Source organism: Rutilus rutilus (assembly GCF_951802725.1).
Source record: "Rutilus rutilus genome assembly, chromosome: 21".
Classification (NCBI taxonomy): domain Eukaryota; kingdom Metazoa; phylum Chordata; class Actinopteri; order Cypriniformes; family Leuciscidae; genus Rutilus; species Rutilus rutilus.
The window spans coordinates 16,720,362-16,739,880 of record NC_140226.1 but is presented as its reverse complement, the minus strand read 5'-3'; the positions used below and the strand labels follow the sequence as shown (position 1 = coordinate 16,739,880).

Here is a 19,519-nt window from a genome sequence, read left to right as displayed (position 1 = left end):
GTCTGTCTGTAACTCTCTGTTTACAAGTCTGTAACTCTTCCTGTCTCTACTAAGCCCCGCCTTCTGAAAAGTGCAATGTGCTTTGATTGGTTGATTAGCTGGACCAGTGTTTTGTTTTTGGTCAAACACTTCAAGTGTGCTTGACGAGGTCATGGTGCAAAGGACCCTAGGTTGATTTTACTCCGAACCATCCCTTTAATAATAGAAAAAGGAAGAGGAGGCACAATGATTACATGTTTACAGTTCTCAGTTCAATATGAGAAAGACGTTGGTGGATCGGCACAGGCCTACTGGAGAGCTTACATGGATTATTCAAACAAAGCCTGACATTTAAAACCCAGCTTGGATTAGACATACTTTCTTTTTAAAGATTGTCATTACCTTATTATCTTCTTAATATCTTCTATCTAATAATGTCTGAAGTACAAAGCATGAGATAAGCATTGTTACAATTAAGAGAGAGAGAGAAGGGAGAAGAAAAAAAAAATAGGAGATTACTTACAGCTTCATAATCAGCAAGTTCCAGACGTGCTTTGTTCTGCATTGTTCTTTTGCACAAGTACACAGCTATAGAGAGACACCAAGAAGTGTGTGAGAAACACTGCTCGCACGTCCTCAAACCTCAGCAGCCCTCTGGGCTTTCAAATGAGTTGTACTAAAATATTTAGTAAACATTTAACATATTTCACACCAGCTTGTACCTAATCGCACCTGAGCGTTGCTTTGTTCTAATTGCTGAATTCATAACAAGCATAATTTACCGAACCCAAGGCACACTCATGCACACAACCATAATACAGGGGAATATCAATTGTGTTCATAGGTATTTCTTCATAAAGTATAATAACATACAAAAATGACATGAACTTTCTTTAAACCTCAAAAATATTCATAAATATTTGTACATCCACTAGATCTATTAGCTCTATTATTCCCTGCTGGTAGATGTCGTAACTACACAAAGCATCTTTCTCTATTGACAATCATTCAAAAGTAGTTGTGTATTGTGAAAAATTAACCTTTTTGCAAGCAACATCCAGTATACCAAAAAATTTGCTGTCAGTACGATTTTTTAAAAACGAAATTAATACATTTATTTAGCAAGGATGCGGTAAATTGATAAAAAGTGACAGTAACGAAATGTATAATATTATAAAAGAATTTAAGAAAAGTTGTTCTCGTGGAACTCAAAGATTTATGGTTTCCACAAAAATATTAAGAAGCACAACCATTTTCAACATTTAAAATAAATACATTTCAAAAAAATGTAAAACTGTTACTGTTTGTGTTTTGTTTTACTGTATTTTTGATCAAATAAATGCAGCCTAGGTGAGAATTAGGCTACGTTCCAACAGCAGGTAAATGTGGCCCAAATCTGATTTTTTTTGCTCACATGTAACTCAGATTGTTTTTTCTCATAACAGTGTGAACGGCACAAACCACATGGAACCACATCTTTTCAATTCCGATTTGTGCCACTTCCATATGTGGTCCTAAATCCGCAGATGTTTTGCAGTGCGACCTCAGTCTGAACAGTCATATCAGAATTCATGTGACTTTTACGTCACTCTAGAGAGCAACAGTCGTCACAATTCAGCCTTATGGGAGTCCCTTCAAAGATTTTACACTCCCGAAGTTATCAAGACATTTGTGAAAGGTAGTCAGTGGAAGCACAGTGATGTGTCAGAACTTATAAGTATTACAGTGACAGCTCTATATACAAGCAAAACATGAGGGCTTGTATCATAAATGTTAAAAAAATGTATTCATTTTTTATATTGCCTGTGCATGAATTCGCTGGCTTTTGCGGCAGATCACACTATAAATAAACACGTAATCACTTACTTTAATGTCCTCCATGTTTACTTCCATATTACAGCTGACGGCGTGCTGCGTGACGTCTTTTTATCATTCTTTTGCGCATGCGGGTCAGTTAAGGACCATGGGTTTCCATGTTTTATGGGGACTTACTGTGCAAACTGTATATTATATCTCCTAACCCTAAACCTCCTCATAACAGAAAACTGTCCCACAAGGATAAGGATTTCGGATATTAACATCTTTATGGAGATATTTTGTCCCCATAACATTGGGTTTACCAGGACCACACACACACACACACACTCATATAGACTGGTCTCAGTAAGATACAGATAACAGATCTCGCACAAAAACTCACCGTAGTCAGTGTTCTCGGGCTCCCAGCAATTTGAGGGCCAGAAATACGGAGTCTAACAGAAGAAAGAGCACACTATGAACTACATTACTCATAATGCAGTGTAATATGAAAACTGGCACAGTTCGTATACAAAAGAAACCAAGACGATTGCAGTTGTTTATAAAGAAAATGTAGTTACATTTAACATTGATTACAGTGATTATTGTATATTTACATTAGAAAGTACTGATTAACAACTTAATGTGTAATTATTTGATGGAGCAATCAGTATGCGAGCTTGCAACTACATGTTATTAGTCTACTATGTAATTAACTTCAATAACATGCACTATATTTTGTATGGGTGCTATATTTTAAAGCGTTTCCAAAAAGTTCCGTTTCTATTTTGTTTCTCAAATGAGCAAAACGACTGACCTGAAATCTGTAGAACGTGCCATCGTCTTTAAGAGTGAGCACATGGTCAGAGATGGGGAAGAAGTAGCCGTGAGCCGCCATCAGTGTGCCCAGATGAAGAGCCTCCACTAGAGAAACAATTATTAGTGTTATTAGGGGTCCAGATATGAAAGGGCAGCCCAAACGTTTATGCCAAGATAATCATTATTATTTATCCTGCGCTGAAACTAAACAGAACAAACGGTTTGAAGCTGTAGGTTTTTCGTGCAAAACAAAATACTTTTAGGTAATCCTCAAACAAAGAGATGAGAATTATTTTAGTATTAAAATAAAGGTGCTCTATGGTCTAGGGTATATCATAGTTCATTAACCAAGTGCTGGCAACAAAGCCTTTATTATTTCATGGCTACACTCAAAACAAAACTCTCCTATGCGTTTCGGCGCATGTCTTCCGCAGGGAGCCATGAAATAATAAAGGCTTTTTAATTGAAAAGAGTGCAATGGTATTCCCAGAACTTTGTTGATGATGATTTTAGATATGTTTTTCATTCCAGAAAATATTCCAATCTATAAGAAGTTTCTTTCCCCATTCTAATTGAATAATCTACTTTGAAATTTAAATGATACTCTAAGGTAACTAGGTTATGGTGGGAGTCTACAAGAGGAAGCATGGAAATAACATTCTACTGCAACATATTCAGTATGTTGCAGAAGAAAGTTATTTCCATGCTCCCTTCCTACAGCACCACACACTCCTCTGCAAAACCCGTACCAGAGAAAGTTAAGCGTCAATAAATAATTATCTATTAAACTTTTACAATACAGTATTTACAGTGAGTGTGCATGTTAGAGTATGTGTCTGTGCTGATTGCAAATTAATATCCCTTTGCTTTCAAGGGAGCAATATGCTTTTTGCAGATGTTGTTGTTTTGATGAGGGCTTCCCACCAGGCATGTTCATGAGGTAAATTCCACTAATCAGCAATGTATAAGAACTGAACAGAGAAAGAGAGAGAGAGAGACAGAACTTTTTTTTTTTAAAGTTCTCGTTTTATCTCTCCGTGGTTCCAGTCTATTGAATATACTGAGAGATTCAGTGCACTTATCTGGTTGCTCTTTTCCTGTCTGAGAAGAGCCCCCATATTACACACTAACTCTCACATACCTGTCATATTTGTCAGAGGGAATCTAAAGCAGAGTGATATTCATCCTACTCAGAAACAAATCCAATCTCATTGCTGTGTTTCCTTCCTTACTAAAACCATATCCACCTTCACAATACCTCTATTTAGGTTTAGACTTGAAAGCACCAAATGCAATCAAAATTGGCTTTGATGAGTAAATAAAACATTAGTCGGCCAGTAAGTTTATTAGGAATTGCAACAATCAATGGGTTAAGAACAAATGTATTGTCCAAAAAAAAAGAAGCAAATATACATATATATTTTTTAAGGGGAGACAACCCAGGTGAATAGGAAAAAAAAATTAACTAATAGATATCAGCATGAAACTTCCCCAGTTTATTACTGACATTAAGACAATTATCTTTTGTATTACAAGTTTTAGAATATTTATGTATAAATATGTAAATTAGGTAGTATCTCATTAAATATGCACTCATTTGCATATATTTCCAGAAGAGAAATCTGAACATTGGATAAAGCCAGATTCAAAATTCTTGTTTCATTTTGCTGACATATTAGAGTCAAAGGTTTTTACAGAGGGGATTCTGGATATCTCTTTTTATCACTCCATTAATCAGAAAAAACTGTCAACAGCCATAAAAAAAATGTATTTCCGTCCCGTTTTTAGGTATAAAATGTTGTATAAATCAGAATCTGAATGATATATGAACAAACCGCTCAGTAAAAACCTTAAGAATATAGACAGGAATACAACTGGAAAGTTTGGTGTATGGAAGTGCTGCTGAAGTGGAGATTTCTGGCTCTGAGAAATGGCTTCTGGCTCATTTTGAGAAAAATTTACATCAGCCAATGAGATTTCGCTTTTAGAGTTAAATGCCCGATTGTACTTTCACGATTGGTTGCAGATAAAAAAGGAAATGACCATATTTGGATCCGACAACATTGTACAGGAGAGAGAGAGAGAGCTTTCCAACGGTATATGTGATGACAGGGTGCAGACAGCGATCCCGGAGCAGCATGTTGATTAAGAACGCCAACTTTTGTCGAATTTAGGAGAAATCTACAGGCGCAAATAGACAAAGTGTAGTAAAATAAAGACCTAAATGTGTATTTTGGACATTTTTTTCACCACAAGTCTGAAAGACATGTCATTGAAGACAAATAGCCAAAAATCTCAAAATTGACCAGTAAAAAAAAAAAAAAAAAAAAACGTGTCTCCCCTTTATTAAAATAAATTCAACTATTAGTCATTTGAATGAATTGCAGTTTAAAGTTCAGCTTTTATTTTATAAGAATAGCTTTACTATTAACTAAATAGTTAAATTACTCTTGTATTGCTTGCTTCACAGGCTACAGTTTCAAAGTAGCTTTCCCATTCTTGTTTTTAAAGAAGTAGATGCAAGTAAAATGATTTCTTTAATTAAAGGAGTAACAGGAGATGCTGACATTAGCTGTTTGCCAACTTACAGTATAATTATGATTATGCAAATCCTGAATCTATTACCTTGTGTGCTGAAGATATGATTTTGACTTTTAGAAAAGAGTGCATGTGAATTAATCAAAATAAAAGAAGTAGATTTTCAATTTATGCACATCACAGCTGCAGCACTGTCAGTGATGTCATTAAAGAAAAGACTGCATCACCTTGATCCTCGATACATAGATTTTTCAGCATCCACTGGACAATGTCTGAGCCTGGAAAAGAAGTGAAGATTATTATTTAAAATGTTGATCTAAATTCTATCACTCAAAATTCAGCAGAATATTGTTTCATGGTTAGTAAGAAATGTTCTCCATCCACCTGCCATAAACTCATAATCAGTGGAAATATTTGCCAAACTACAGATGATAATAATAAAAATAGTCTTTGTATCAACAGCTGAATAGTCTACTCTACAGTATAGTCCATTCAATATTTTCAGTCTGACATTTTTCTAGCTAAACTTGATCTTTTATTTTTTTTCTCCATTGCATCCATACATTTCATTCACCATTTTCTGTAATTACATTCAAGGCTTGATATTAACACCTGCCAACCCGCCAAATGCAAGTGGATTTCAGCAGTGGAGTGTAACGCAGTCACTCCTACTAGCCACTTTGGCGGGTTGAAAATGATATATAATAGGCTATATACATTTTTCAATGGTAGTCTTTTGAAAAGGCATCTGAAATAATAAACTAAGTGCATGCATTGTGTTGTCAAAAATATAGATTTTTCCATACATTTCGATAATGAAATATCTGAAACGCTTCCAATACTACGAGTTGACAAACAAACCCGCTTCCCCTCAATTACACGTTTCAGTTGCTCCAGGTGAATATTGTTGGTGTTACAGAGCTTGAATTTTGGCATTTGATTTGCACGTATTGCGCACAACTTTACTCATTCCCGCAGATTTTATGCTCACAGCCAAAGTGCACGCACATAAAACCACCTCACAGTATTTATATTTCGTTTTTTTCTGTTGCTTTTTGCACTTAAACAGTCAAATACACACAAAATAATGTCAAAATGAGAGTATCTTTGCGAGTATTCATGTAAACAGTAGACAGTTGAGAAAGTAAACACGTGTAACAGTATAATGGATCCGTGTATCAGGTCTTAAAGTGACAGCAGCTTAATATACCTGCTGCGAAATTATGAGATAATATTACAAATATCTATATGGCAGTTTTTCACCATGGTATCAATGTCAAAATTGTTGCCAGTGAAAATGCTGAGTGGCCAGTAACTTTGGAAATCACAAGCCACAGTGGCTGGTGAGCAAATAAGTTAATGCCACCAAGCCCTGGCTCTCTATCTCTAAGCAGCAGAACTGTATAAATTCTGCTAAAGTTAAGTACAGGGGTTCTGGATGCTCCAAAGAGGATCTCAGTCTCAGCAAAGCTTCGCTGGAATATTTAGTGGATTAACAGAAAATCATAATCTTTACCTCTGCACGCATAAACCCCTATTTGTCCTCTTTCTGTCTGACTCTCAAAGCAACCAAGAAGTCAACTACTTCCTGCATATTCACCTAAAATAAATTAATGCCTACAGTGCGGTACGCATATCTTTATAATAATTCCTGTAAAACTCTCAGGGCAAAAAAAATTATGTCGCAGCACTGTCTTGTACTGTAATTATTTCAAAATTAAAAACACTTTATCCAATCCTATCTTAATATTCAGAGACAATTCTAAGAACATAACTGGTAGGTTGACATGATACTTTGGGGATATTGGCTCAACTAATGGCATGAGACAGGGGTGGGGATATATATGTTTAATCAGGAACCCTTTAAAAAACTTCATCATTAAGTATTAATGACCATTTTCCACAGCAAAATTAGTTTTTTAAACAATTTTGTTCAGTGTTTCATTTTCAACCTGGTCGCTGCTAAATTAATAGACCGTGAACAGTTTCTTCTGAGAAATATCTTTCCGAGATAACCCTTACTGACCAATCAAATCCAGTATTCCCAAATTATGCACAGAGACCCTATTGCACAGCCAATCAGCAGAGAGAGGTGTGTCCCTAGAGACAGCAGAAGCCCAGAGCGTGAGAGACTTTTTAAAGCATAGAGAGGCAGAGACTGGGGTGTTAGAGCTTGAAGCTGGCCTTTTAATGAATCCTCGGAGGGACCGCAGTCAGAGGAACCAAAGAACATCCTTCTGAGAATTTCTCTCTCGCTTTCTCCTTCCTAATCCTGCCCTTCTAAAATGGATTACGGCATATAAGGAAGTATAACATTTGCACTGCTTTTACAGCCTCTGATATGTAAATATAGTGCAATTATTATCCAATCCAATAAACAGTGGACCACAGACAAAATACCATAAACAATAATTTCAACTTTTTTGTGAAAATTAACTGCAAAATGATGGTCTGTAGTAATTAACAGCATGCCACTGATGTGGTCGATAAACATTAGCTTGAAAATAATTCGGAATATTCCATTAGCTGCATTTATAATTGCTGTTTCAGGATGAATAAACATAATGAGCCAGTCCCATAGACAAACAGTTCAAAGCCTGTTGTTTATACCCAGAATGCACTGTGCTTCCCCACCAGAGCAACGCAGGCCAGAGACCTTTGATAGAGATCAGGCTATCACCAGAGATACTGGTGCTGCACTACAGAGTTCTGGCAGAGTTCTCATTGTGTTGGTCTTCAGGCTCGCTGTGGGGCACTGGCTCCTGCTGAATTCTGCTTTCTCAGCGCCAACTTGGAACCGCAGTGTATTTAAAACAGGTGTAAAGGGAATTACCAGAGAAGACACTGGGAATCTTGGACAGGAAACTCTTCACTGTACGGATAGGTATGCCGTTTTTTTCATCCTGCATCCTGGCAATCACATCCTCCATCTAAGCAAGAGAGAGAAAGAGATGCAAGTCAATAAAAACATATGTGCATTTGATGCAGCTGCAACATGGGATAAAAACAAGAATACAAATCAGTGTCAATATTCCATGAGTTGAAAAACATGATTTTTTTAAAATAATGTTTTTATTGCAAATGCATCTATGAAGAACACAAGCAAACATATTTCTATCTTTTGAATTTCTTCAAAATCCCTACATTTTCTTTATTTACAATTTTCTAGAATAAACAAACAAATATTAAAGTGGTCTCAGACTTTTGGACTCCACTGTAATGTAATATAATGTATTATAATATAATACAATGCAATATAATAAATCTTTGTTAGATTTAAACACTCTGGAGAGACAATCAGGACTCAAACATGGTGAATAATACAGCCATTCACAGTAGAGTGTGAGGCCACAGAACTTACTATATAACTATGTAACAATAACAGCCCACGGGACGCTTGTCTTAAGGATCAACTCAGCCTTCAGCAAATGAAGTCATTGGAAATAACAACCCTATTTATTAGATGATGAGAAACCTGGGGCAGAGCGGGACCGATCATGTCACCTGCTCATTGATCCGCTGACATTTGGACTGTTGTTAGAGAAGCTTCGAGTTAACAAGGCTAGCAGCTCAAAGCGTCGCCAGGGAACTCGCACTCTGGACATGTGACCAAGTGCTCTACAGCTGCCAGTGACATCACTCCAGCATAAGACCACATCGAAATCAGGTTAACAACATGCGCCCTGGAGACACGATACATATGGAGGTGTTTGTATATGTATATGCAGAACATGTTGTGAAAGTATATGAGCTTGTACCTGTGAGTGTTTAGATAGCCTGAGAGAGAGTAAGAGACAATTGCCTCAAGGGGAGGCCCAGTTAACATGCAGAATTACATCAGTGGGCGCTGCACTGATGCAGAGTGTTCCTTCAGGCTGTGATGCCTTTGGAGAGAATCCTAACAGAAAATGTTGTTAAATTTCCCTGAAAACCATTATTATGACTCCAGAAATAGCTTCTTTTTAATATCCAGAGATGAAATGCTTTTAGGTGGCAGTTACTAGCTACCTACAGCGCATACGCACTCACTGCGGGAAAGAGAATCAAACATACACTTTGTCGACAATGCAGACCAGGCTGGTGGGCAAACACTGAAGTGCTAATTTAAGGTAATGAGGGATCGGAGCATTCCACTCACACTGACGACTGTAATAGAAACATTTTAGAGAGAGAGACAGAGAGAGAGAGAGAGATAAAGATGAGCATATCTCAGTCAGCTGTATGGTGCAATGATGTGTGATGATATGAAGTCCCAAAAGCCTCACTGGCATCAGTCGTAGTAGTACTGCAGCCAATCTGTGGCTAAGAATTCTTATTAAGCCGACACTGAGATTCATGGGTAAATTTAAATCAATGGCTTGAGCTCCTTGTTTTAACAAAAATATTCTACAGTGTGGATGTGGTAGGTATACCAACAACCAGCAAAATTAATTGTAACACAATATTAGGCCACGATTGATAGGGGCTCTAATGGTTAGAGTCAGACTGGTAACCCAAAGATTGCGGGTTCAATTCTCAATACCAGCAGGAAATGACTGAGCAAGGCACCTAACCCCCAATCGCTTCCCGGGCGCTGCAGCAAATGGCTGCCCACTGCCCCTGGAGTGTGTGTCCATGGTTTGCAGTGTGTGTTTGTGGGTACTGGGTAGTTTGTTCACTATTCATTTCTCCTAATGTGTGTGCACTAACTTGGATGGGTTAAATGCAAAGGACAAGTTCTGAGTATGGATTACCATTTCTGGCCTTCACGTCATGTCACTTTTTTTAAACCACATATACAAATATCTGCTCTATAAAAATCTATAAAATAATGCAAGATAATAAAAAAATATTATATCATTCTATTCTAGTATATATATATTACCGTTCAAAAAGGTCAGTTAGATTTCGTTTTTTAAGAACTGAATAATACTTTTATTAAAGAATGCATTAAATTGATCAAAACTGACAGTGAAGACATTTATAATGTTACAAAAGATTTCTTTTTCAGATAAATGCTGTTCTTTTGAGCTTCCTATTCATAATTTTTTTTTAAAAAATCCTGGAAAAAATATAATGGTTTTTACTGTATTTGTGATCAATAAATGCAGCCTTGGGGAACATAGCAGACTTAAATTATATATAAAAAAAATCTTACAGACTCCAAACTTTTGACCTGAAGTCTTTATACTGTATATATAGCATTAGATAGACTATTACAAAAGCGTATTTTTTTAATAGTTAATAAATGAGGTGCACTGACTGTAGCAGCAGGTGGGCTGTGAATTCAAACATGAGCCTCAGCCTTAAAAAAAATCCATAATTATGCAATATACATATGGATCAGTGTGCATGATCAATTGACAGCCCTAATATAATAAGCAGCATACCTGGAACATTTACACAGACACTTCTCTCAAAACAAAATGTCCTGTGGCGATATATCTCCAGGGATCAAACATCTGTGCCCACCACACATCTGTGGCTGCAGCCAATCACAGAACAGACTGATAAAAGCCAAGAAGATCAGTTGCCCAGAAGAGAGATATCAAACAGTGAAGTAAACAGACATTAAACACACTACTAAAGCCAGAGGCTAAAATACGGACTAAAATAAATTCACCTCAGAATATGAATTAAATGGTTTTAATCCCAACTATAAATGTGTTATTTTTGGTTTTGGATTTGAGCAGGTCATCGCCACTGAGCCTGTAATATCCAGTACATCCCAATTCACACACTTGGAAATGATGGCCAACTCAATTATTCATTTACTAAATGACTAAGCTTTGTCACTGACTCATGGCAGACTGTGTCCTGCCCTCAATCCTGACACATCTTCGATATATCAACAGTCTTTGCATACCAAAGTAGTTGCCTTTAGAGCTGCTGCCTCCTCATCTCCTATATGAAGACATTCAACATTTATTTTGGATCTAATCTAAACTGCACAGCAATAGCTTGGTTTGGCTTCAAACTCCTCAGTGGAAATTTTCTTTCATGCTTTCAGTGGAAAACAAGAGATAAGGGCAGAGATTTAATTTACGTTCCAGTTTAAATATCTTATTACAGACGATATTAAAATTAGTTTCAGGTATCGGATAGTAATACCATGTTACCCAATTTGTTTATGACAAATTGCTTGTGATGTTCCTCATTTGTCACTTGGGATAAAAGCATCAGCTAAATAAATAAACGCAAGTATAAATGTTACTGAATGATTCCCATATTCATGGTAAGTCCAAAAACTATGATATTCCCATGTTATGTCCAAAAAAGGTGGTATTAATATGGTATTTGTGCAAAAAAATAAAATAAAATTGCCACAATACACTACTGTTATTAAATTAAGAAATGGTTTTATTCAGCAAGCAAGCACACATTAAATTGATCAAGAGACAGTTAAGACTTTTACATTATAAAAAAAATAAAAATAAAAAATAATGTAGAAAATGTGTCACGATTATGGACTTCCTTTATTTCCTATTGTCCTGCTCTGTTTAGTTCCGGTTTCCTTGGTTCCTGATTACCTCGTTTAAATTGTAAAAATATTTCACAATATTTTATATCGAATAAATACAGCCATGTTGAGCATAAGAGACTTACTAAATGAACATAAAAAATCTTACTGACCCCAAACTTTTGAATGGTAGCCTAGTGTAAATGTAAATGTACCATGGTATGTTTTGTTAAGAGTCCGCTAATATGCTAATGAAGTTAGTGTGGCAACAGGAGACATGGAATAATCTTTCAGATACAAAGCAAAGCATCTCTATTAACACAGCAGTTATATCAAATAGGGATCACATCAAAGCGTCCTTATTCATCAAGCACAAGTGTGCACTTACAAAAAAACAAAAAAACAAAAGACTCCCTCCAAAATCTTCCACACCAGCTAATTAACAGAGACAGACACAAAGAAAAACACTCACACACACAATGACACCACCTCTATGTTTAACCCTGCGACTCTGAGCTCTGAAAACACACTTCTCTCTCTGTGTGTGTAGCAGACAGCTGGAGTTCAGACTGCTGGTGAGTGTCTTTTGATGATTATTTTGCATCAGAGGAGAGAGGAAGTGTTAGTGGTCGGACGCAGACAAGGTTGTTGCAGGAATGACTTGAATTTTAGATCTCTTCTGCTCATTCCCCCTCATCCCCTGTCTCTCATTTTATAGCCACCCCCCCCCCACCCACCCCCCCTGTTTCCTAGGCAACCGGGGAGATGATGACATCACATACAAATGTCAGCCAAGGAAGAGACAGAAAGAGAATGATTTTGATGTCTTTAAGTGTATGTTTAAAAAAGAGAAAATCAGAGAAACGGAAAACAGACAAGAAAAATGATACGGTTGTTGTGACAGATGTTGTCACTCACTTTAGGATGGCAATGAGTCAAACTGTAGCGTACACGCACTACCAATCAAAAGTTTTGGGTCAGATTTTAAAAAAAAGAAAAAAAAAGAAGAAACTTTTATTCAACAAGGACACATTAAATTGATCAAATGTAACAAGAAAATGTATGTAAACAAAGAAATGTATAAGGTTACAAATTATTTCAAATAAACGCTGTTATTTTGAACTTTATATTCATCAAAAAATATTTTGTTACAATATTACTGTTTTACTGTATTTTTTTTTTACTGTATCTATCGTGTTATCAATGTCATTAACTTTCCCAAAAGGACCCTGATCTTTTTACCAAAAACTTTTAAACTTAAAGGTATAGCGGAGGATTTTCCCGAATTTTAGCAAATCTAACTCTAACCCTAACGCTTTTAGCGCACGCCAGCGTGTGAAATATTCCCCCAAAAACACTCTGGTCTTGTTTCTTTCTTCAGAGGCCTTTCTCTTCTTGTCATACAATTCGTAGACACTTTTTCTCTTGCGACCCTCAGACATTTTGAAAAAACCCAGTGAGAACAGGCGAGCTTCAATGAATGGCTGAAACCGTAGCTCACCACACACATACACCCGAAAGTGCGCATGCGCAGAAAGCGAAAACTACCTAGGGACGAGCACGTACGACGGCCTTACGTAAACATATCACCAGAATGATTGACAACTAGGAGGACCAATAGTCTTGATGATCCACCCGGAAAAAGAAAATCCTCCGCAATACCTTTAACTTTTTTACTTTTAAAAAGGTCTTTGGCTAAAGGTCATTTGTGGTTAAAAGGATAGCAAGTTTCTATATGTAAAAAAATAAAAAAATAACAAATATTATGTATATGACCTTGAAAAAATTAATACAATGAAAAAGCACTCCTGAAGATTCTTTTGCTTTAAAAATGAATGAAATTCCATTGCTGGATGATACATCAGCTCTGATATGTTGATCACCTTTAACCAGGTGGAAGTGTCAAGGTGCAACTAACATAAAAGAAATTCTCCGCAAGAAACATGCAATATTGTGTTCTTAAAGGTACACTGTGTAGGAATTTCTCCCATCTAGCGGTGAAATTGTATTTTGCATTCAAACGAATAGTGCTCTCTAGCGCCTCGCTTTTTCAAATGCGTGTTGCAACTACGGTAGCCGTTATGTAACAAGAAGCTATGACAACATGTCTTCCAATAGCACTTCATCGAATTTTCTTTCGGGTGATGAGGTTCGTTATTTCGTTTTTTTCTCCTGTGGCTCGGCATAAGTATGATCCTGCATTGTGAAGTACCGTGCAGTGAAGCCTTTAAAATTTGTCAGGGCAGTAACAAGCGCCTCTCACTGATCTCCTTGTTCGTTTCAGCTGGTTTCAGTCACGTGACGCTGGCTCTGAACGAAAACACGTTGTGTAAACGCGCTGAGGTAGGCTAGTGCTTTTTGTCCCTCTCTGCTATAGTTTTTCAAAATGGTGGAACGACATGGAAGCCTCCTTGGACTTACCGTCCAATGTAAATAAAGATAAGAAATTCTTCGCTTACGAGGATAAGTCAGATCATTGGCAGAGGTAATTTTACACCAATGAGGACATAATTATGAATAAAGACATTGATTTTAGCTAATAAAATACTCAAACTACAGTGTACCTTTAACCAAAGACTGTGATAGAGAGGCCAAAATTCTGTAGTAGTGCAGCTGTAATATATCAAGCAAGATTAATACAGGATTAATTTGCCAATCCTCAACTTCAAACAAAATCTAGTTTGTTATTTATTGCGCAGAATCCCCATCAGAGCAGTTCAAACTTAAAGTTCCACTTAAATCCCCAGCTGTTACTACAGGCAAAGCGCCTCACCAGACCAAGCGGAACAGAATGAGTCAGGAGCCGTTCACTAAGGACAACGCAAAATGGAGAGCAACAGAAGGCAGGGGACTTTCAAATTCGACCTACTTTAAAACATCTTAAAAACACAGCGCATTCTCTCACTGAACTCACTTAATGTCTGCCTCGAAAAGATCAAATTTCAGTGATATGGAAATGAACAAAACAAAATATTGAGCAACTTTTTGCTAAATCTTTTGAATGATTTATTTGTCTGCCACAGTTGAGTGTAACGTGAAAATGTCTGAAATATATTTAAGATGAAATAAAAAAAACAAAAAAACACACACCCTATACTGTATATTTGGCCTTCCAGCACCCGTCTAAAGACTAAAGAGACTAAAGAGACTAAAGACCAAAGGTATGAGTGCCCTTTCACAGAAAAAGCACATGAATATTCAATACAGCATTACACATAATTGAATATTCAACATCAGAGAGAGCACTGCTCAGTTATTCACTGAGAACATGATGTGGTTCTTCTCAGCATAGGAGAGCACACTATCTGCTAAGAGAGATGACACACACACACACACACACACACACACACACACACACACCTAAAGTTTCCAACTGATTGAGTGGCTTTGAAGTCTTGCTCCAGTCCTGCTTGCACACACACACGCTGATTCACTCGCTTACACACCAACACATGCCGTACGATCACATAAAAAGGCCACACATTCTGTCATGAGAACACAAATGTGCACAAAACAAACAAACACTTACTATCAAAGGGGTAGGAGGATATTATTCAGTGTTAAACTCGCCTGTGAGCTGAAATCAGACTGTTTATATGACATTATCCTTCCAATGTAGCGTCGCACAACCCTCTCGTTCTCACGTACACATGCACAAATGTGTGCACAAAAACAAGTGAAACACAGCCATGCTCATGGCATACACACATACGCGCTTTCCACTTTCTGCACGCACAAGAGTGTTTTTGTAAAATTTTTAGAAAAAAGACAGTCCCAAAAGCTGCAGTGCATTCTCCATTATGCATAATATAAATCATATTTAGTAAGCTAATGCTTCTCCCCCCTACACACACAGCTTGAGGATGCCCTTTAAAGGGTCCCACTGTATAACTCTTTCTCCCACACACACACACACACTCCTGTCAGGGATTTTTTCATAACACGTCTTTCTCTTTGTGCTATAAAAATGCTGAACAGGTAAATGGTGGTTTCACTTATATTTGACTTTTTTTTCAAAACTACCATGGTTCTACCGTGGTATTTTGCACATAGAACCATAGTAATACCTTGATATTCTTTGTTGTACCTTGCAGTATGATTTAAATCCCATGGTAAATCAATTTCACCATGTTATATATCAAAGTACCATGGTATTTACTTATTCCAATTAATACCAGCAATGTGTCTTGGTACTACCAGAGATTCGGAGATGTACTACAAATTTTTTTTTAAATGTCAGATGGTTGAAGTACCCTAGACTAGAGTAAAATTTTTTTTTGAAATAGGTAATTTTAGAAAAATTGTATTTGAATAAATTGTATATAAATACCATGGTATTATTTGACAATCACTGTTGTTTTCCTCAACAACATCCCTCTTTTTGCTCTAAAATGCCAAACAGTTAAATGGCAAAGTGTCACTTAAAAGCAATACCATGGTATTAACTTTGGACATTGTACAATGGCAGTACCTAATTTAAGGACATGTACTTAACATGTTATTTTCTATATGTAAGATGGCAATAATAACCTTAATTCCAACAAAAAGTACCATGGTATTGCAATTTGGCAATCATTCAGTACCATGGTATCCATAAAATATCATGGTGTTAACATCTGGTACCATCACCGATCACCCTATGAAGTTTTTTCCCATAACGTCCTCATCTTTGTGTTCCAATAATAATGAAAAGGTAAAATGCAATGTGCAACTTATAAAACATGGTAATCTATGTTGGATTTACATGTTTTATGGGGACTTTCCAAAGACATAATGATGTTTATACTGTACAAATTGTATATTCTATTCACTTACCCTAAACCTACCCATCACAGAAAACTTTCTGCATTTTTACATTTTCAAAAAAACTAATCTAATATGATTTAAAAGCAGTTTTCCTTATGAAGACCAAAAAGAATTCCCACAAGGTCAAGGATTTCTGGTATTGCCATCTTCGTGGGGACATTTTGTCCCTGGCAATACCTGAACAGCACGCACGCACACACACACTAAATAAAAAAATACAGCAATACAAACCAAGATGCAATTCTCAACAATTAGCCTTTTTTCACTCTCCATCACTTTATTTCTTCATCTGTACTTTTCGCACACCTCCTCATTTTGACTGTATTGGTGTAAGCAGTGTAGCGCAAAAATTCCTGCCCCTGGCCTCAATCTAATAATTGGTTATAACAGGTTTTATGTAATATGTTTGGCTGATATAATCATCATCTTTGGGGGTGGAATTGTGCGTTAAGGAATTAAGGCCAAGCGCAGACAGACTTGAAGGGCAGCCCTATTCATCCTTTCTTCGCTCTCTGTTTTGCGTATTTTTGTGTAAAGCGTGCTTGTGAATTTTTGTTTGTCTGTGATTGCATGTGTGTGTGTCTGTTTCCATGAGAGCATGTGTGGGAGGGATTTTAGTGGGTGTTCTGACTCAGCTGTGGAAGAATACGATTCCGCAGAAAATGAATCCGACCACCCACCTGCTGCTTTTTACCAAACATTTTTACACACACACACACACATTAATTTAGAATGCTGAAATAAATATGTCCCATAATAACCTACTTTCGTGTAATTCTCCACTGCACTTTAGCTGACATTGAACATTTGAGAATGATCATGACAAGACCTCTAAAAAAACTCTATACCACATAGCACTGGACTCTGGAACATTGGCTGCGTCCGAAAGCTTAAAAAAATGCTGCCTTCGGAAGATACAGTACATTCCAAGGTAGGAAGGCGTCAAGGCACGTCCGAATCCAATGTTAGCTTCACTTCCTGTCTCCTGAGATTCCCTTCAAGGCAGCATAGATGTCTCATTCGCTGCATTTGATATCCCACAATCCTGTGCTTTCCATTCTATGACAGTTGAGCTAAAAATAAAGATGGCGTGTGAAAGTTGCGGTTGGTGGCCAGTTTGTGTGTAAATGTATGTTTTTGACCAACGTTTACCACATCTGATGTCATTTCTAGAAAGAAATTACTATTGTAGTAATCAAATATTTCCTTAGTTATCACCAAAGCTCTCTCTATTTTGCTGTAGATCAGTTAAGGGGTCCTATTATGCTTTTTCACTTTTTCAACTTTAGTTAGTGTGTAATGTTGCTGTTTGAGCATTAAAAAGATGTCCTCTACAAAGAGAGATATTTTATATAACAGAATCCACTTTCCAAGAACTACAATGAACGACTCGTTTGGACTACAACGTGTTTTATCCAGATCTTATGAAGTCCCAATGTTACTCATTTAAATAATCTCCGTCCACAGAATAAGGGGACAAGGCCTGGTTGAGAGAATCAGGAGAGGTTGTCACTATGTCAAAGAGACACTGTTTTTTCCAACCCGTTTCCAAAACTCATTATTTTGACCTTTCTATAAGGCTGATCAAATTTATTTTAAACACTGTTCCTAAACATGATGAAATGTATAAGAAAAAGAAAGAAAGAAAGAAAGAAAGAAAGAAAGAAAGAAAGAAAGAAAGAAAGAAAGAAAGAAAGAAAGAAAGAAAGAAAGAAAGAAAGAAAGAAAGAAAGAAAGAAAGAAAGAAAGAAAGAAAGAAAGAAAGAAAGAAAGAAAGAAAAAAATAAACATACCACTCTGAAACTTCCTGTAAATTCTGTGCTTGCAAAGTCCATGCATGAAATCCATTCTGGATCCTCTTGTTTGTTAACATTCTTAAAGATGCATTGTGTAATATTTAGGAGGAACTGTTAAAAGAAATGCAATATTATATACATAACTATGTTTTCAGTGGTGTATAAAGACCTTACATAATGAACCATTATGTTTTTATTTCCTTAGAATGAGCCATTTATATCTTCATACTCCGCGGATCCCCTTACATTGAAATTACATTGAACTGCCATTTTGCACCGACATGTTTCTACAGTAGCCCTGAATGGACAAAACCGTTTTGTCACTATTGTTGTTCTTTGTGCAAAGAAGCTAGCTAAAGTCAGCAAATAAAATACTGACACAATGATGAAATAAATGGAGCAATTCCAAGAGGGTCCTCACACCATCGGTGCTCGGGCCCTAACAAGTACCAATAATATTCGCAATAACATATCGTTTTGCTGAATAATTAAGTCAACCTAATTTCTTAATTTATCTTTGTAAAGAAACCTCATTGCTTAACTGGCTACTCTCTGCTATCTCAGACAATGACATTTTTCCTGGCGGCCACCATAACTTCTGTTGGTTGCAATTCGCAACCTCACCAGTAGATGCCGCTAAAAATTACACAGTGCACCTTTAAGTCTGAACCGGGCTTGAATTGGTTTGAAATTGACGCCATCCTTAATCCTTTTTCATCTGAGTAGAGCTTGTGGTTATGATAAGGGGCGTGACATTTCCTGAATACGCGCTAAGCGATGCCAATCACAACACACTGGGTAACCAATCACAGCACATTTCGTATTTCGGAAGGAGGGGCTTCATCGAAACCGGAAATAAATGGCGCGTTCGGGCTAAACTGGGAAGAGAGGTGCTGTGATAATGTAAAATATGTGATTCTGCCCACAAAGTCCTTTGGCAGTGAGGCAACAAGTCAGCTGCCTACATTTTTGGACGAAGCCAATGAACATTGGATTAGGTCTATTAAAGAAGTTATCAATTTAATTTGCATGAATACAATAAAATAATAAAATACAATTTTGCTTTCTATTGGCTGTAAATCTGCATGGAAACCATAGCTTTACATCATACATGAGTAGAAAAAAGAGACAGTGTCAGCTTAATAATTAAAAGACAATAATTTTACATATTCAAATTTTCAAAATTCAAAAAAAAAAAAAAATCTGGACTTTCGGTTAAAATGTTTCTCTATATGACAAACAAGGTAAATACAGAGAGAAGAAGAGCAGATAAACAATGCCAGCCATTTGTAACCAACTGCCACTGAACCGTTGACGTGTCCCCTTAAGTAAAACAACATTCAGG

The 19,519-nt window shown here is 36.7% G+C and overlaps 1 protein-coding gene across 4 annotated transcripts in view; it reads right to left on the bottom strand.

Annotated features, from left to right (window-relative positions):
- Window positions 1-19,519, bottom strand: part of rgs7a (regulator of G protein signaling 7a) — a 63,521-nt gene that overhangs the window by 14,099 nt on the left and 29,903 nt on the right. For all 4 annotated transcript variants that reach the window (XM_084393353.1, XM_084393352.1, XM_084393354.1 and 1 more), the window contains 5 exons: window positions 7,967-8,063; window positions 5,361-5,411; window positions 2,594-2,700; window positions 2,180-2,231; window positions 503-567 (listed from right to left, as the gene is read on the bottom strand). In XM_084393353.1, coding sequence (XP_084249479.1) covers window positions 503-567; window positions 2,180-2,231; window positions 2,594-2,700; window positions 5,361-5,411; window positions 7,967-8,063 — 372 coding nt within the window. The remainder of the gene's footprint in view (window positions 1-502; window positions 568-2,179; window positions 2,232-2,593; window positions 2,701-5,360; window positions 5,412-7,966; window positions 8,064-19,519) is intronic.